This window comes from Herpailurus yagouaroundi, unplaced genomic scaffold (genome assembly GCF_014898765.1).
Source record: "Herpailurus yagouaroundi ecotype Mexico unplaced genomic scaffold, PumYag 355, whole genome shotgun sequence".
NCBI lineage: Eukaryota > Metazoa > Chordata > Mammalia > Carnivora > Felidae > Herpailurus > Herpailurus yagouaroundi.
The window spans coordinates 7,734,527-7,755,204 of NW_024412572.1; the positions used below are offsets into that span (position 1 = coordinate 7,734,527).

Sequence of the window (20,678 nt, forward strand, 5' to 3'; positions counted from 1 at the left end):
GCCAAGATCAAAGAGGTTTTTGCCTGCTTTCTCCTCAACGATTTTGAAGGCTTCCTGTCTTTCATTTAGGTCTTTCATCCATTTTGAGTTTATTTTTGTGTATAGTGTAAGAAAGTGGTCCAGGTCCATTCTTCTGCATGTCGCTGTCCAATTTTTCCAGCACCATTTGCTGAAGAGACTGTCTTTATTCCATTGGATATTCTTTCCTACTTTGTCAAAGATTAGTTGGCCATATGTTTGTGGGTCCATTTCTGGGTTCTCTATTCTGTTCCATTGATCTGAGTGTCTGCTCTTGTGCCAGAACCATACTGTCTTGAGGATTACAGCTTTGTAGTATAGCTTGAAGTCCGGGATTGTGATGCCTCCTGCTTTGGGTTTCTTTTTCAAGATTGCTTTGGCTATTTGGGGTCTTTTCTGGTTCCTTACAAATTTTAGGATTATTCATTCTAGCTCTGTGAAGAATGCTGCTGTTATTTTGATAGGGATTGCATTGAATATGTAGATTGCTTTGGGTAGTATCGACATTTTAACAATATTTGTCTTCCTATCCAGGAGCATGGAATCTTTTTCCATTTTTTTGTGTCTTCTTCAATTTCTTTCTATAGTTTTCAGTGTATAGATTTTTCACCTCTTTGGTTAGATTTATTCCTAGGTATCTTATGGTTTTTGGTGCAATTGTAAATGGGATCAATTCCTGGATTTCTCTTTCTGTTGCTTCATTGTTGGTGAATAGGAATGCAACCAATTTCTGTGCATTGATTTTATATCCTGCAACTTTGTTGAATTCATAAATCAGTTCTAACAGTTTTTTGGTGGAATCTTTTGGGTTTTCCATATAGAGTATCATGTCATCTGCGAAGAGTGAAAGTCTGACCTCCTCCTGGCCGATCTGGATGCCTTTTATTTCTTTGTGTTGTCTGATTGCAGAAGCCAGAAAACTGACTTAAAAACAACACTGAAAAGGGGAATGGAAAGCTAATTCCTTCCACTCAGGAAAAAAGATCAAGTTGTACAGGTTTTCATATATTCAGCAAAAAGAAACATTTCTTCTTTGGCCCTGTGGAGGAAGTAGATGGCCCAAGCCAGAGGAAAGGGGGCATAGCCTTCCTAACAATCTAGACACTACAAACACAAATTAAACTATTTCCATTACCTCAAATTACTTAAAACTTTCAGTTGAGGTCAAATTACATGAAGGCTTTGGTGTCATTTGTTTTAAAATCCTGAATATGTGTTTTAGAATAAAGATAGTGAGTTATACCAGGTTGAGGAAGCCAAGATAGAAATTGGAGAAGAGTTAGTTTAGTACTCTCATCAATTTAGAAGAAGAGATCAAGATTAGAAGAAATGGTGGTTAATACATGCCAGGATAAAAAAGAAAGGTAACCAATTATATTTAAGTATTCATTTATGTAAAGAGTCTTCTTTTATAAAATTCAATTGTTTCCACTTTTTTTCAATGTTTATTTATTTTTGAGAGAGAGAGAGAGAGAGAGAGAGAGAGCAAGTGGGGAAGGGGCAGAGAGAGAGACAGAGAGAGAGAGAGACATAGAATCCGAAGCAGGCTCCAGGCTCCAAGCTGTCAGCACAGAGCTTGATGGGGGGGGCGACGGGGGGGGGGCTCAAACCCATGAACTGTGAGATCACGACTTGAGCCAAAGTTGGACACTTAACCGACTAAGCCACCCAGGTGCCTCTACGTTATGTATGATAAAAGGGACAGAACTCAAAGTGTTTTGTTTGATGAGTTTTGGCAATAATACACTCTCAGGTAAGCAGCCACCCAAAACAAGATATAAAACATTGTGATCACTTTTTCAGTCAAAAACTATAGAATTTCCACCACCAACCCCAGCAGATAAAATCATTTTCTCACTTCTATCAAAATAGATTAGTTTTGCCTGTTCTTAGACTTCATATGAATGGGATCATACAACATGTACTCTTTTGTAGATGGCTTCTTTTCCTCAGGATGCTTTTGAAATTCATCCATGTTATTGAACCAATCGGTAATTCATTCCTTTTTATTGCTAAGTAGTATTCCCTTATATGGATATACCAGATTTGCTTGTCCACTTACTTATTGATGAATGGACATTTGGGTTATTTCTAGATTTTTCTGGCTATTATAAATAAAATTGCTATGAACATTTGGATAAAAGTCTTTGTGTGGACAATATTTTTTCATTTCTTTTAAGTAAATACTAATGAATGGAAATTGTTGGATCATGATAATTATGTTTATAGGTCTATAAGAAATTGCTAAACCATTTTTCACAGTGGTTGACCATATTACCCTCCCACCAGCAATGTATGACAGCTTCAGATGTTCCAACATTCTTTTTTTAAAAAAATTTTTTAATGTTTATTTTTGAGAGAGCACAGGAAGGGGAGGGACAGAGAGAGAGAGAGAGGGAGACACAGAATCTGAAGCAGGCTCCAGGCTTTGAGCTGTCAGTGCAGAGCCTGCTCCAGGGCTTGAACTCACAAACTGTGAGATCATGACCTGAGCCAAGTCAGACGCTTAATCGACTGAGCCACCCAGGCCCCCTGACTGTTCCACATTCTTATTAACACTTAGTTAATGTCAGTTATTAAATTTTGGCCATTCTACTAAGTTATGTGGTATTTTCATGCTAGTTTTCATTTGTATATCCATCCAATGTGCGATAAACATATGAAAAAGTGCTCAACACAATTAATTACGGCAAAATGCAGATTAAAACCACAATGAGTATCACTTCAGAACTCCCAGAATAGCTCAAGTTAAAAGGAACAATATCAAGTGTTGACAACGATATGAAGCAATTGGAACTCTTATACATTACTGGAAAGAGAATAAACAGGCGTGCAACTTTAGAAAACTGTTCAGCATTATCTATTAAAACTAACAAACCTCTGTACTACACATAAGTGGTTGCTAAAAACGCAAAACAATTAAGTGCATATACCTACTTGAAAACCATGGTCCAGAATGTTCATGGCAACTTTATTCACAATAGTTTAAAACTAGAAATAATTCAGATAACCCACCAACAGGAGAATAAATTAACAGATTGCAATATTCTGATGCTATAGAATACTACGTAGCAATAAAAAGCAATAAGCTATTGCTACAACATAGTTACTTAGAAGTTTCTGGTAATTATTGTTGAGCATCTCTTTATTGGCTACTTATAGATCTTCTTTTGTAAAATGTCTGTTAAAAATATTGCCAATTTTTAAATTGGGTTCTTTTCTTCCTATTACTGAGTTCTTAGAGTTATTTACATATTCTGGATATAAGTATTATGTCAGATATATGAAGTGAGAATATTTTTTCCCTGTCTGTGGCTTGCCTTTTCATTCTCTGAAAGGTATCTTTAGGGGGCACGTAGGTGGCTCAGTTGGTTGAGTGTCTGACTCTTTCGGCTCAGGTCATGATCTCATGGTTCGTGGGACTGAACCTCACATCGGACTCTGCACTGTTAGCCTCTGCTTGGGATTCCCTCTCCCTCTCTCTGCCCCTCCCCCATTCTCTCTCTCTCTCTCTCTCTCTCTCTCAAAATAAAGAAAAAAAATTTTTAAAGGTATCTTTAGAAGAACAGAAGGTTTTTTTTGTTTGTTTTTATTTTTGTTGTTACAGTTTTTTTTTTTTTTTTTTTTTTAAAGGGGAAGGCAGATAGGTGGCTCAGTCAGTTAAGCATTTGGCTCTTGATTTCAGCTCAGGTCATGATCTCACAGTGGTGAGACTGTTTAGGATTCCCTCTCCCCTCCCTTGCTCCCCACCCTGCACCCAATGTCCCCTTGCCTGCTTGCCTGCATGCACAAGCTCTCTCTAAAAAACAAACAAAAAACCCTGAAGTTTTTGATTTGATAAAATTTTTCCTTTTGATGGGGAACAACATCATTTTTTTATTTTATGGTAAATGCTTACAAGATTTAATTTAAATCTAGTGTTTGGTAATACTACCTGTTTTTAACTGTTGTTGATAAAGTCTTACAGATTTGGTTGCTTACACAAACATGGAAAAAGGATTTCTTATTTAATTCTCAGATAAATTGTCTGTAGCATAAGCATTACTGTTTAAGCCATGTGATTGTGATTTAACAGGGCCACTGGACAATAGCAACATGACCTATTTTCATATATCCTAACTTTGGTGTAATGAATGAACTTCTTTTTTGGGGGAGGGGGGTGCATTTTAAAAAGGTGATTTTATTAAAGCACAGGGATAGGACCTGTGGACAGAAAGAGCTGCCGTGAATAAACTTCTTAAATATCAAATCAGAATGCCTCAATAAAACAAATTTGAAGGAAACATTCTTTTTCTTTAAATGTTTATTTATTTTTAAGAGAAAGAGAGAGAGTAGGAGCAGGAGAGGGGCACAGAGAGAAGGGAAAACTGAATCAGAAGTAGGCTCCAGGCTCTTAGCTATCAGCACAGAGCCCAGTACGGGGTTCAAACTCACAAACCGTGAGATCATGACCTGAGCTGAAGTTGGACACTCAACCGAATGGGCCACCCAGGCGCCCCTGAAGGAAACATTCTGTAAAATGTTTTTTAAAACTTAAAGTTTCATAAAGAACATTCACATAAGATTAAATTAACATTTTCCCACATTATATATCTCTTCCTAGAACTGTTAAATTTCTCAAGATGAGAATGCATGAATTTTCACAACTTGCAATAATTTCTAGAAACTTTTAGGTAAATGTTACTACTATCTATATAAAATCAACCTTGAGGAGCAGAGGAATTCCTATGTAAGCTGCTGAAATTATTTAGTATTTTGAGTTTCTATCCAGGAACCACACAGAGCTTTAAGTTATGTTTATTGGCTGTTGGATAATGCCCCAAAAGAAAAAAGATTGAAGAAATAGTTGTGAAATTGTTGGTTAAGCTTTATTGGTTGCCTTGAATAAAGAAATCTAATAAAAACTCATTGCAAATATTTAACTGTGCACACTTAATGCCAGGAATTAAGGAGAGTGGAAGGATATCTTGTCACATAGGAGCTTGCTAATGGAGAAACTAAGACCAATATCTATAAGGTAAAATATAAGTACTAGTAAGTGCCTGCTCCATATTTCCAGCTCAGCATTTAGCATATTGTTTTGAACACTTATATTTATATGTCCGTCTTGTGTGCTAGGATAGTAAACTATAAGAGGGAAGGGATGTGCCTTATTCTTTAATGAACTCTTGAAATCCAGCATTGATCCATCACTATCAACAGACAAGTGCTCAATAAGCACTTAAACAAATCAAAGTATATGTTGCAGCAAGAAATCACAGCTAGACACAGGAATTATAAAAACAGTAGGGAGAGGTCAAGTTTCACTTGGGTTTTGAAATATGAGTAGAATTTATATGGTAGAGATTGGTCAGGGTGAGGGAGAGAATTCAAGAAGAAAAAATAAGAAACATGTTTAAAAACATGGAGATAAGAAATTAAAGAATATTCTCGGAAAAACATATGTTGTGTTTGGTTACAACAGAAAACAAGTGTAGAAGAATAATGGTAGACTTGGCCAGACAGGCAAACTGGGACCTGACTATAGTAAGGTTTAAACACCTCGTGAAAATGTTTTCTTGGTAGGCATTTAAGATTTTGAGCAGGAAAATGACTTGATCAGACTTATGCTTTAGGAAGATAAATCTAACAGTGGTTTTGCATGGAGGGGATAATAAGCCAGATGCAAATTATAAAGCTAATGTTATATCATCCTTTTTATATGTTCTTGGGCTCAATTTGCTAGTATTTCTCTTTACTATGGTAAAACATAAATAACATTAAGCCTACTATTTTAACCATATTTAATTACATAGTTCAGTGCATTATGTACATTCATGATATTGTGCAACCATCAGCACTATCCACCTCCAGAACTTTTTCATCATCCCAAACCAAAACCCTGTACCTGTTAAACACTAACTCTCCATTCCCTCCTCTCTCCAGCCCCCTGGTAACCACTATTCTGCTGTCACTATGAATTTAACTCTACTAGGTACTTCATACAAGTGGAATCATACAGTATTTGTCCTTTTGTGTATGGCTTATTTCACTTAGAATAAAGTCTTAAAGGTTCAACCATGTTGTAGCACGTATCAGAATTTCATTCCTTTTGGGGAACCTGGGTACTCAGTCAGTTAAGCGTCCTACTCCAGCTCAGGTCATGATCTCATGGTTCATGGGTTCGAGCCCCGCATCAGGCTCTGTGCTGATAGCTCAGAGCCTAGAGCCTGCTTCGGATTCTGTGTATCCCTCTCTCTCTGCCCCTCTCTGCTCATGCTCTGACTCTGTCTCTCAGAAATAAATAAACATTAACAAACTTTTTTTTAAAAATTAAAATTCTGGAACTTACATTAAAAAAAAAAAAGAATAATTTCAGAGCTCAGTGGGTTAAGCGTCCAACTTCGGCTTAGGTCATGATCTCACTATTTGTGAGTTCGAGCCCTGCTTCAGCTTCTGTGCTGACAGCTCAGAGCCTAGAGTCTGTTTCAGATTCTGTGTCTCCTCTCTCTGCCCCTCCTCTGCTCACGCTCTCTTTCTCTATCAAGTAACTGATAGTGTTGCCCAGGTTTCTATATCCTTGCTGTTTTCTGTCCATTTGTTCTATCAATTATAGAAAGTGGAGTACTGAAGTCTTCCAAGTATATTTGCAAGGTTTTATTTCTCCTTTTATTTCTATTACTTTTGCTTCACATATTTGGAAGCTCTGTTATTAGATGTATGTTAATGACTGTTATGTGTTTTGGATAAACGGACCTTTTTATCATTATATCATGTCCATCTTTATCCCTGGTAATTTTCTTTGTTCTGATGTTTACTTTGTCTGATATTAAAATAGTCACTCTAGCTTTCTTTTAATTAGTGTTTGCCTGGTATATCTTTCTCTATTCTTTTACCTTTAATTTATCTACATCATTACATTTAAAAAGGGTTTTTTAATAAGCAGCATAGTGTCGGGTCATGATTTTTTACCCAATTGGACAATCTCTTTTTTTTTTTTATTTATATATGAAATTTATTGTCAAATTGGTTTCCATACAACACCCAGTGCTCATCCCAAAAGGTGCTCTCCTCAATACCCATCACCCACCCTCTCCTCCCTCCCACCCCCCATCAACCCTCAGTTTGCTCTCAGTTCTCAACAGTCTCTTATGCTTTGGCTCTCTCCCACTCTAACCTCTTTTTTTTTTTTTTTCCTTCCCCTCCCCCATGGGTTCCTGTTAAGTTTCTCAGGATCCACATAAGAGTGAAACCATATGGTATCTGTCTTTCTCTGTATGGCTTATTTCACTTAGCATCACACTCTCCAGTTCCATCCACGTTGCTACAAAAGGCCATATTTCATTTTTTCTCATTGCCACGTAGTATTCCATAGTGTATATAAACCACAATTTCTTTATCCATTCATCAGTTGATGGACATATCGGCTCTTTCCATAATTTGGCTATTGTTGAGGGTGCTGCTATGAACATTGGGGTACAAGTGCCCCTATGCATCAGTACTCCTGTGTCCCTTGGATAAATTCCTAGCAGTGCTATTGCTGGGTCATAGGGTAGGTCTATTTTTAATTTTCTGAGGAACCTCCACACTGCTTTCCAGAGCGGCTGCACCAATTTGCATTCCCACCAACAGTGCAAGAGGGTTCCCGTTTCTCCACATCCTCTCCAGCATCTATAGTCTCCTGATTTGTTCATTTTGGACAATCTCTTTTAATTGGTATGTTTAAATCATTTATATTTAATATGCTTAATATAGTTAGATTTAGGTCTACTGTTTTGTTTCATGTTTATCCTTCCTATTTGGTTCTGATGTTACTTCCATTCTTGCCTACTTTTGTATTACTTGAAATGTTTTTAGTATTCTATTTTAATTTACCTATTGGCATCTATATCTGTTTGTATTGTATTTTTTTAGTGGTTGCTCTAGGGATCACAATACACACACTTAACTTTTCACAGTCTACTACATTTTTCATTTTACCATTTCAAGTAAACAGAAAGGCTTTGCAACTATATAGGTCCCCTTGCCCTCCCCCTTTATATTATAGTTGTCATACATATCACATCTACATACATTAACCCCCCCCGCCAACATTATAACTTTTGCTTTTAATAATCCTGCACATTTTAAAGATCTAGAGAGAAGGAAAAGTACTTTTTATTTACCCATATATTTACTACATATATTGCTCTTCCTAAGGCACATTACAGTTCCAACTTTCCCTGTGGTATCATTTCCCTTCAGTCTGAAGAATTTCTTTTAGCATTTATTTTAGAACAGGTTAGCTGACAAAAAATTCTTTTAATTTTTCTTTATCTGATGTCTTTAATTTCACCTTAATTCTTGGGGGACATTTTCACTGGGGAGAGAATTCAAAGTTGACATTTCTTTCATTTCAGCACTTTGAAATGTTGCCCCACTGTCTTCCAGGCTCTGTGGTTTCTTAAGAGAAATCTGTAGGGGCGCCTGGGTGGCGCAGTCGGTTAAGCGTCCGACTTCAGCCAGGTCACGATCTCGCGGTCCGTGAGTTCGAGCCCCGCGTCAGGCTCTGGGCTGATGGCTCAGAGCCTGGAGCCTGTTTCCGATTCTGTGGCTCCCTCTCTCTCTGCCCCTCCCCCGTTCATGCTCTGTCTCTCTCTGTCCCAAAAATAAATAAACATTGAAAAAAAAATTAAAAAAAAAAAAAAAAAGAAATCTGTAGTCATTCAAAACATTATTCCTCCATATGTACCATTTTCCTCTGGTTGCTTTCATGATTTTTTAAAATCTGCTTTTCAGCAGTTTGGTTATGATTAAGAGGCACAGTTTCCTTTGGGCTTATCCTGTTTGGGGTTCAGTGAGTTTCTTGACTCCATATATTTGTGTCTCACCAAGTTTGGAAAGTTTTCAGTCATTATTTCTTCAAAACCTTTTCTACAGCAGTCTTTTCCTCCTTTCATGGTACTCCAGTGACACAAGTTCAGACCCTTTGATATTGTCCTATAGGTTTCTGAGGCCCTGTTTTGTTTTCATCTGTTTCCTCTATATCTTCAGGTTGGTGATTTCTACTGATCTATCTTTGAAGTTGCTGACTCTTCATTCCTATTCTGCTATATCTCTATTCTGCTATTAAGACCATCCAGTGAGGGCGCCTGGGTGGCGCAGTCGGTTAAGCGTCCGACTTCAGCCAGGTCACGATCTCGAGGTCAGGGAGTTCGAGCCCCGCGTCAGGCTCTGGGCTGATGGCTCAGAGCCTGGAGCCTGTTTCCGATTCTGTGTCTCCCTCTCTCTCTGCCCCTCCCCCGTTCATGCTCTGTCTCTCTCTGTCCCAAAAATAAATAAATGTTGAAAAAAAAATTAAAAAAAAAAAAAGACCATCCAGTGAATACTGTATTATTCAGTTCCAAATTTTCCATCTGGTTTGTTTTTATATCCATTTCTCTGCTGAGAATTTCTCTTTACATTCTTTTTAAGAGTATTTAGTTTGGGGGCACCTGGGTGGCTCAGTGGGTTAAGCGTCCAACTCTTGATTTTGGCTCAGGTCATGATTTCACGGTTCACAGGATCAAGCCTGGCCTCAGGCTCTGTGCTGTCAGTGTGAAACCTGGTTGGGATTTTCTCTATTATCTCTCTCCCCCTCATCCCCATGCTCTTGCTCTCTCTCTCAAAATAGATAAATAAATAAACATTAAAAAATCAGTTTTACCTCATGGAGCATAGCAATAATAACTATCTTAAAGCCACTGTCTTATAATTCCAACATCTATATCATCTCAGGGTAGGCTTCTGTTGATTGGCTTTTCCCTTGAGAATTGATCAGATTTTCCTGTTTCTTTTGCATGATTAGCAATTTTGGATTGTACCAAATGTCCAACATTTTGGTTACATTGTGAGACTCTAAAAACTCTTAAAATCCCCCAGAGAATGTTTATTTTGTTTGAGAAGGTGATCAACTCTTTTAGGGTTAGATAGGAAGTTCTGTCTTGCCTTTTGTGGGCCATGGTTCTTATGTCAGTTCCATTTCAAAGCTGTGTACTACTCAGGTGTTAGTCTAAAACTTGGATGGTGATTTATATTGTAGGTGAGTTCTCAAAGCCTTTGCTGTTTCTTTGTCTTTGTTACATGTATGTGAACCTCAGAGGTGAGACCAGGACATGTGTCCATTTATAATCAGAATTAGGAGATTTTCTTATTCAGCTTTCTCCTCTACAGTCTCCCCAACTTTTGAGCTCTCAGGGACCCTTTCCCCCAGTCCTCTGGCTATAAAGTCAGGATATCTGTCAAAGTTTTAGCTTATCACAGTCAGCTAGTCTATATAGGTTGGGATGTTCACAGGTAAAGCAAAAGAAAGATCAAAATATATAGTGGGAATTCTTCCCCATCTTTAGACCACAGGGGTCCTGGTTTCCAGTCCCGTGGCAGAGACAGGCTGTTTTTTGGAATCTTTAGGTGACTGTGCCACCACCATCACTGCCACAGTGGCAGTTCAGCTTTGCGCTGCAATTGGCTTCAGGATAGGGCTAGGAGAGGGAAAAAAGGGGGACTGAGGGAGATTCTTTTCATGCTTTGTAGCTTACAGGAGTCCACTTCTCCAGTTCTGAAACTAAAAAAGGAGTTTCTCCTAGTTTTTGTTGTTCTTGTCCATAGTTCTGCAACTTGGCCCACTCTTGAGTCACCATCAGGAGATAAAGAATGAATAAAATCCAGAAATTCACCACCATACTGGTTGTTCTTTAAGCTTTGATTTCCCTCCCCAATATGTCTGTTGTTTACTTGCAGAATCTTCACTTAGTTGCTTTTTGTATTTAGGACTTTTAATTCTGTTTAGATGTGAGAGAGATGTCTCATAGTGAACTTACATTTTGGCTGGTGCTGGAAGCTTTGGTCATAAGGAGTTATGACATACTCCCATGTAACACATAATGCCTGAACCAGAATGGATGTGGGAAGGGAAGGGAAGAGAAAACAGGAGAACCACTACTGAACTAGGGCTCAGCAACTGTCTGAGAAAGCTTCAGTGTACTTTACTATTACCAAACATGCTACAATACAATTCATATGAATATTTAGCCTTACAAATAATCTATTAATAAAAATGAGCACTAGAAGTCCTCTGACCTGTAGCTAAGGAAGTTATACGTTTGGGGATATACATAAGTTTTATTCTTGAGTAAATTTTCCTATACAAATAATGCTATACATGCTAGTGCTATATTTCATATGTGCATCATTATAATGTTAGTGTGCTATTCTTCAGTATGTGTACACTGGACTAAAAAGACTCTTGTGAGTTGACTCAGAAATCTAACCAACTAAAATATTATTTTTATGAATGCATCCTGATATCCAATTTTTTAAAGTTTTAATTTTTTTATTTGGAGAGAGAGAGAGCATGCGCATGAGCAGGGGAGGAGCAGAGAGAGGGACAGAGAAAATCCCAGGCATGTTCCATGCTGTCAGTGAGAAGTCCGATGCAGGGCTCGAACCAATGAACTGTGAGATCATGACCTGAGATGAAATCAAGAGTCGGATACTTAACCAACTGAGCCACCCAGACACCTCCTGATATCCAATTTTTTTAAATGTTAATCATTATCAAAATAATACATGTACATAATTTAAAGTCATATAAGGTTTATAATAACAAATAGCAAAACTCTTCTTTAGCCATTACATTCTTTATTACTGTACCTCCAAAGCCACCTTAATTATATACATGACAATTATTACCGCTCTCCATTTATTTCTCATCTAACTTTTCTTAAGGCATTTAAACTTCTTTTTCTATATGTTGTATATACACTACTTCCTGATTTTTAAAAATTCATTGACGATTTAGTTTTCTTATAATACACACACTCTTACATATAAACACACTTTCCCCCATCCTTTCAATAAGTATAAAACCATTCTATAGTCTGTTTATAATTTAGGTATTATAACTTGCAAAGCCATATAGTGTACTATAATTACATTTCCTTTCTTTTACAATATTTTGTTTTCCCAGGAATTAAGAATTGCCTCCTTTTGTTGTACTTTTCCCTCCCTCTCTCAGTTTTCAATGTTTTTACAGCCTCCCAAACTTTCTTAACAAAAAACTATAAATGTCCTAATAGATTCAAAGTATGAGCTGTAAAGTTTTTCCTGGATACCCTTCCTGAAGCCCTTTATTCTTATACTTTAATTTAAACTGACTGATCTTTAGTTGCACAGGGTTCATTATGGGATTCCTTTTTACCACTGTTGTTAGAATTCCTTTACCTCCATCCAGTGTTTGGATTCCCTTTTTCCTGAATGGTTTATGTATCAGTCACAGCAGGCCAAATTATGCTTCAGTAACAAATGACCCCCAAATCTCAATGGTTTACAATGATAGAGATTTATTTCATATACACATTACATGTCCATCATGGGTCACTTTTACCTCTGTGCCATATTATCCTCACTCTAGGATCCAGGCTGACAGAGCAGCCTCTGCCTAGAACATTGCTGGTCATCAGAAGGAAAAGAGACATGGTGAATCATGAACCTGTTCTTAAAGTGTCTGCTCAGAAGTGACACAAGCCACTTCTACCCACATTTTACTGGCCAAAGCAATTCATATAGCCATACTTGAGTTCAACAGGGTCACTACATATCCTCCAGGACGGTGGGTCATAGGGGGAAGAACCAAATCATGTAGTCAAGTCTGACACCAACAGAGCAGAGATATATAAACTTTTGCAGGGAAGCAAAGTTAATAATTGTGAATAGTAAAGCTATCATAGCATATCTTCCTCTTTCTTGTTTATTTCATCTTTTATGTGAAATGCATCCCCTGCCCTTGTGGATTTATGTCTTTTTGATTTCTTTGTTGTTATTTCAATAGTTATAGGAGAACCATAGGAATGTGTTCAACATGCCATGTCATCTACTAACCAATTAGTTTAAAAGGGCACTGCTAGGACATGGCATGTTTGAAAGAGGAGGACTGCCCATATATTATCTTTTTCATTTAGTGTACCATTTTCCATTATTTATATCAGTTTTTATCAGATCCTACAAATGTCAATAAAGGATTTGAACTGTATTTCTTTCTGAATACAAAACTACCCGATATGGTAAATTCCCTTAAAACTGAGGAGGAGGTTCTAAAACAACTTTGATCTTAAATATCTTGATTTTGCTTTTATCATTTTCTCTAAGCTCCAGGCTTATGTCTGCAATGAAATCAAGCAGCTCAAAAGAATCTTGTTCTAATCCTGTAGCCACACACAATGATACATTCAACATGTTGGTCGAACTCTGAAATCTACTTGCCAGTGCTGTCTCTAATGTATCTTAGATATTATGATATATTTGGGAAAATACAGTCTTTTTTAGGTGTACGATGGAAAACACAGTAAATGGTTGCTAAAGGATTATAATATAAAAGAAATGGTCAAATTCAGCTTTTTGATACATTATTTTTATTTGATTTTCTCCTTTCTAATAGCTGAGATACAAGAGATTCTCAACTTAAAAAAAAATTTGGGGGCGCCTGGGTGGCTCAGTCAGTTAAACATCAGACTCTTGGTTTTGGCTTAGGCCCTGATCTCATGGTTCGTGGGATCAAGCCCCATGTCCAGCTCTGTGTTGACATTGCAGAGCCTGCTTGGGGTTCTCTCTTCCTCTCTCTCTGCCCCTCCCCCACTCACTCTTGCTCACTCTCAAAATAGAAAAAACTATAACAAAAACACCTTGTCTTTTATATATTTTCATATTTGTATAGTAATACTGGTTTTATTTTCCTAAAGTCTTCCTTTCTCTAGTAACAGAAAGCTATTCAGAAATGGTAATTAAAAGGCATTGAAGGTCATCTGATTTGTTGTATTGGCTTTAGGTCAGTGACTAGATTTTACCAGTCACTGCTCTGTCAGCTTTTTTTTTTTTTTTTAATTTACATCCAAGTTACTGAGCATATAGTGCATTAATGATTTCAGGAGTAGAACTCAGTGATTCATCCCCTAGATATAACACCCAGTGCTCATCCCAACAAGTGTCTTCTTTAATGCCCCTTGCCCATTTAGCCCATCCCTCACCCAAAACCCCTCCAGCAGCCTTCAGTTTGCTCTTTGTATTTAAGTCTCTTATGTTTTGTCCTCCTCCTTGTTTTTATATTACTTTTGCTTCTCTTCCCTTATGTTCATCTGTTTTGTACCTTAATTCCACATATGAGTGAAGTCATATGATATATATATATATATGTTTTACATTTATTTTTGAGAGAGAGCACAAATGGGGGAGGGGCAGACAGAGAAGGAGACACTGAATCCAAAGCAGGCTCTAGTCTCCCAGCTGTCAGCACAGAGGTCAACACGGGGCTAGAACTCACAAACCATGAGATCATGACCTGAGCTAAAGTCAGATGCTTAACCCACTGAGCTACCCAAGCACCCCCATATGATATTTGTCTTTTTCTGACTAATTCGCTTAGCATAATACACTCTAGTTTCATCCACATTGTTGCAAATGGCAAGATTTTATTCTTTTTGATTGCTGAGTAATATTCCATTATATACATATACACACACACACACACACACACACACACACACACACCACATCTTCTTTATCCATTCATCAGTCGATGGACATTTGAGTTCTTTCCATACTTTGGCTATTGTCAATATCAATGCTATAAAATAAACACTGGGGGTGCATGTACCACTTTGAAACAGCACACCTGGATCCTCTGGATAACTGCTGGGTCAAAGGGTAGTTCTATTTTTAATTTTTTGAGGAACCTCCATACTGTTTTCCAGAGTGGTTGCACCAGTTAGCATTCCTACCAGCAATGCAAAAGTGTTCCTCCTTCTCAGCATCTTTGCCAACATCTGTTGTTACCTGAGTTGTTAATTTTAGCCATTCTGACAAGCGTGAGGTGGTACCTCATTGTGGGTTTGATTTGTATTTCCCTGATGATGAGTGATATTGAGCACTTTTTCATCTATCTGTTAGCCATCTGGATGTCTTCTTTGGAAAAGTGTCTATTCATGTCTTTTGCCCATTTCTTCACTGGATTATTTGGTTTTTGGGTGTTGTGTTTGATAAGTTCTTTACAGAGTTTGGATACTAACCTTTATCTGATATGTCGTTTGCAAATATCTTCTCCCATTCTGTTGGTTGCCTTTAGTTTTGCTGATTGTTACCTTCACTGTGAAGAAGATTTTTGTCTTGATGAGGTCCCAATAGTTCATTTTTACTTTTGTTTCCCTTGCCTCTGGAGACCTGTTGAGTAAGAAGTTGCTGAGGCCGAGATCAAAGAGGGTTTTGCCTGCTTTCTCCTCTAAGATTTTGATGGCTCCCTGTCTTACGTTTAGGTCTTTCATCCATTTTGAGTTTATTTTTGTGTATGGCATAAGAAAATGGTCCAGGTTCATTCTTCTGCATGATGCTGTCCAGTTTTCCCAACCCCATTTGCTGAAGAGACTGTCTTTATTCCATTGGGTATTCTTTCCTGCTTTGTCAAAGATTAGTTGGCCATATGTTTGTGGGTCCATTTCTGGGTTTTCTATTCTGTTCCATTGATGTATGTATCTGTTTTTGTGCCAGTACTATACTGTCTTGATGATTAGAGCTTTGTAATACATCTTGAAGTCAGGAATTGTGATGCCTCCAGCCTTGAAAAACCTTGCTTTTTAAACTTTGAAGTATAAAATAAAAAGATTAAGTATTTCTTAAAAGGTAAGCTTTGCTCAAATGCATCACTGATATGTTAGTGCTTTCACTGCTTGGTCCTGGGCTTTTGAAGTTAGGCTTTCTCAGTTCAAATGTTATTTCCATCTCAAAACTGTCATGGATCCTGATAAATTACTAAATCTCTTGAATCTCAGTCTCCTCAATTTTAAACAATAAAAGAATTTCCAAGAAAAAGTCATAAGAGTCATATAACCCATTTATTTATTTATTTATTTTTTTAAATTTATTTTTGGGACAGAGAGAGACAGAGCATGAATGGGGGAGGGGCAGAGAGAGAGGGAGACACAGAATCGGAAACAGGCTCCAGGCTCCGAGCCATCAGCCCAGAGCCTGACATGGGGCTCGAACTCACGGACCGCAAGATCGTGACCTGGCTGAAGTCAGACGCTTAACCGACTGCGCCACCCAGGCACCCCATATAACCCATTTAAAGCCTTGACATGGTACTTGGCAGACAGCAAACGCTCAGTAAATGTTTGTGGAAGAAATGAATTTCAGTCCATAATTAACAGCTGTCTTATTTACTTTTAAAGCTTATATAGGTCAAGCCTTATTATAACGAAGTTTAAAAGCTATAGATCCCTTACTATAATAAAACCATATATTTCGTGTTTGGTCAAAATTCAAAGTTGCTTATTTGTTAAACATCTTTTTTTTTTTATTAACTGAAGAAACTTTAAGATTTTTACTTCATTTTGCTCTTCTAAATTCATCCAATTCAAGGCAGGGTTAATTGTCTCCCTATGTACCATTTTTTTTTTTTTTTTAATTTAATGAATCTAAAACACTCCAAAAGAAAACTCACCACAAACCTAAATCAACTTTACCTGCTGAAATGTCCAAACATGGCCTATGACACACCTAGACCAAAGTGAAATGCCAAGACCATACAGAGAAGATTCTTGATTACACAGGTCTTGGGGGATATAGAGTCTTAAAAACCATTCTTGAGTGAAGCTGGGTTCATTGTTCAAAGGACAATCTATATGACAGCAGAGAATATGTAAACCATAAGCAATCATTACATAGAGTATTTGAATTTAGAAACATTTGAGAGGTATCTGAGACTCTGAAAGCACCTGGGGTAAACTCTTCTGTGAACCTTTGATGTCAGAGACTGAAAAGGCTTTTACAAATGAACAAAAACCAAAGACTACGGCTGCAAAGGCAATTAGTACCAGATATTAAGGAGAAAATAAAAAGCAAATAAACCCAGAAAGGTAAATAGATCCATTCCCTACCATTCTTTGTTGTTTAACCAATTTCATTTCTTTCTTATGGAAATTATTAGAAATATTTGTTATGCATCCCAAAGGCTGCCTTCAATTTGCATTCGTGTTTAATAGTGCAGAGAACAGTACAGATGATGTAGAAAAAGCAAAAAAAAAAAGCAGAATGTATGGGTTTTTGTCAGGTCTGTCATCTCATTGAGCCTCACTTTTCTCATCTGGTGAAAATGTCTACCCTACAAAATTGTGATTACAAAATATGGTAAAATAAATGAAAATGCCGAGAACAGTGCTGTTCAATGGAAATATAAGATAAACCACAAATGTGAGCCACATATGTAATATTAAATAAAAAATTAAAAGAAGCAGGTGAAATTAATTTTAATAGTATATTTTATTTAACTCAATAATTCAAAATATTATCATTTCAAAAGGTAAATCAATATAAAATTATTAATGAGATTTTTTTACATTCTTTTTTGATAGTAAGTCTTTGCAAATCTGTGTGTATTTTATACTCACAGCACAGCTCAATTCAGACTGGCCACATGTCCAGTGCTCCATGGCTGCTTGCAGCTTGGGGAGACCCTACTAGAGAGCAGAGGCAGCTTGGGGCGACCCTACTATAAAGCCACGGCAAAGCTTAATAGGTTTATTATATCCAAACAGTATTTCTTATTAGATAAACCCTGTGGGACTTAGGAAAGCTATTTTTTAAATCAACCACATTAAAGAGAATTTGTATTTTTATATTTTTGACATAGTATGTGATATATAATACATAATACTGTGATAAGAATTTACAATAAAATACCATCTATACTGACTAGACCAAGTATTTATCCCAAGTAAGAGCAATCAAAAAGGATTATTATAAATCACTAAAGTCATTTATATTTATTTTTGTGGTTATTTTATTAGGATTTTAATTGTGTATTAATTTGGCATAGAACCTAATAATCTAAAAAAATAAAACCTGACAGAACTATAAGCATACAAATAATTCAAATACCTATAAGCTACGATTGACTTAACTACACTCCCACCAAAGAAATAGGAGTAAAGAACAAAATTTTCCCTATATTACTAAATTTTTTACTTCACAGGACTTACCATTGGTAAGTCATGTTACAGTTTTAATGGCTTTTTTTCTCATAAGAATTTAACTGTATTCTCTAAATAATAGATGACCACCTTTCATGACAACTTAATTATATGTGAATATAAGTTAAAATACTATATTTCAAAACAATTCACTGAAGTTAAAACATTAAATATTATTTGCATTACATTCATTATTAAAATTACACTGAAGAGTATACAGTCAGCAACTTCTTGTACCTTGACCTCAAAAGCAAGGTGGCAAATGTATGGAAAACATTTCCTAACTGCAAAGTCTTTCTGCAAGTTACGCACAAAGCACAGATCATGTGCATGCACATACAATTTGTATTTAAGGATGCTCTCATTTTCTGTGTATGGAGATGTTCCTGCAGTTTATATACTTTTCATCATTCTTCTCTGGGCTGCCCAATAGTTCAACACAAATGGTCAGATAAGATATAAGAGTAAAATGGAGAGAGAATATCGGATAGGTCATTGCTACCTCATTTCAAATCAGAGAAGGCCTAGTTAGTTATCTAATACCACAAAGTGTTATGTAACGTTGAACATTATAAAGTGTTATGAAATTCGTAATGAGCAAAACTCTTTTGGCTTTGGTTTTTCATTTACTATATGTTCAAAAGATGGCAATTCTAGAATATAGGCCCTCTCCCTCAAACATCCTGTCAGGATGTTCAGTCAAGTGATACATAAGGAAAAAGTGCCACTAGCTGAATCACTAATTCTGTATCTGTACACTGCCTATGTGTCTGTCCCTCTACAGACTCCTGACCAAGAATTCACCTCAACCAGCCCTGCTCAGGCTTAAAATCTCCAGTGGGTTCTACTACAAAGTGGTCTAGCTGCAAAAGACAGGGTTCAAATACTTCCATCATCATATCACATTGTTTTCATTTAAACTTTCTCAAGGAAGAAGATATTCCCTCTCAACGGGACATGCATTTCCCAAGCTAACTGATGCTGATACTAAACACAAACACAAACACATCCATTGTACAATTTAAAACACTTGGCCAAACTGCAGAAATAAAACTACCAAATGCATTAAGAAAGACTCACATCTGGCATTTCTGTAGAGAAGGAAAGGGTCCTGGAGCTGGAAATCCAGGTCTTTAGTAATGGGTTCTGTCCTGTTTTCCATGCTCAACCTATTCATAATGGTGAACCCATGCTTTGGAGAAGCAGACCTAAAAATCACAAGGGGTGGGGAGGATATCAAAAGACAAGTTATTCAACAGAAGTACACTTTTAGTAGAACTAGTATTTGAATGTCTCTCAACCTTTTTGCATATATATATATACAGCTTTGTGCAAGCAGACTGTACACATACAAAGCAATGATTCTTTTTAAGGTTTCTTTTTTTTAATGTTTATTTATTTATTTTGAGACGGAGAGAGAGTGAGAGAAACAGAGTGAGAGACAGAGAGAGAGAGCTAGCAGGGGAGAGGAGGAGAGAGAGAGAGAGAGAGAGAGAGAGAGAGAGAATTCCAAGCATGTTCCATGCTCAGCATGGAGCCCGATGTGGGGTTCGATCCCATGACCCAAGCCAAAATCAAGAGTCGGACACATAACCAACTGAGTCACCCAGGTGCTCCTAAAGCAATGATTCTTTACTATTGACTAACAGAATTAACGTACTAATTTATGCACCACTTCATATGTAACACATACAGCATGACTGCCATTGCTGTTCCTTTGGCAAAATCAAGTCCTACTCATTTAGCTATGTATGTAGAGATATCTTGTTTCCCTATCTAGGTTGTAAATTCCTTTAAGGCAGGAATATTAACCACTTTAAAAAATTACAGACACACTTTTGAAGAATCTTGATAGTTAATAGAGAATGTACATCACAATCATTATGAAGAAATTTTTCATAGAAAATGTTAGCGTCAGTTTGAAATTTAGAGAAATGATGCCACTCACTCTGGTCAACAAACTTGTAAAGAGATTCAGTACAATTAAAACATTACAGAAGTAAGCAAACAGCTTCACAGATAAACTAGTATAAAAGTTTTTCTCCATAAAAATGTGGCATTTAGTGATTTTTATTTTTTGTTTCATTGAATAAACTGTCAGTGCCTACTCTGTCAGGCAGAAAGAGCCCAAATTTTACACCAAGTAGAACTCTACCAACTACATGTGCATTTGTCTACTCTTGGGTGACAGCCATATAGTAATCCAACTGTGCAACTTCTGGTGACAAATGAAACACCAAATGCTTCTATGCTGAAAATGAAGCAAGCAGAATTCATTTATTTACTTGAAACTAGGGCAGCAGGGTAACAAACCCACAGAAATGTTGTGAGCAATAGGAAGAAAAGGTGTTCATGTTTTAATTTTATTTCACCTTAGCCATTTAATGCTAATAAAGAAGTAAAATAAAGCTACAGTACCACCTACAGAATTTTCTTTTGAGACTTCCAATTTTAAAGTTGATGGAAGGCAATCATTGTGTAACTTATTTTACAAAGAGGTAAAGCAGAGGTGGGCGTATAACCAATACTAGAAATAATCATGACAATCATTTCAACTTAAATTCTCAGAAAGTATGAAAAGTGAGTTCCAGAGATCTCTGACAGAGGGTCCTTTGGAAGTGTCAAGCTCAAAAATCACCAGTGGGTGTC

At 36.9% G+C, this 20,678-nt stretch overlaps 2 protein-coding genes across 24 annotated transcripts in view; one reads left to right on the forward strand and one right to left on the reverse strand.

Annotated features, from left to right (window-relative positions):
- DCP1B (decapping mRNA 1B) overlaps positions 1–20,678 on the reverse strand; it is a 62,124-nt gene that overhangs the window by 30,238 nt on the left and 11,208 nt on the right. Inside the window, exon 3 of the mRNA XM_040463041.1 lies at positions 19,110–19,237. Coding sequence (XP_040318975.1) covers positions 19,110–19,237 — 128 coding nt within the window. The remainder of the gene's footprint in view (positions 1–19,109; positions 19,238–20,678) is intronic.
- Positions 1–20,678, forward strand: part of CACNA1C (calcium voltage-gated channel subunit alpha1 C) — a 761,926-nt gene that overhangs the window by 9,274 nt on the left and 731,974 nt on the right. The window lies entirely within an intron of this gene.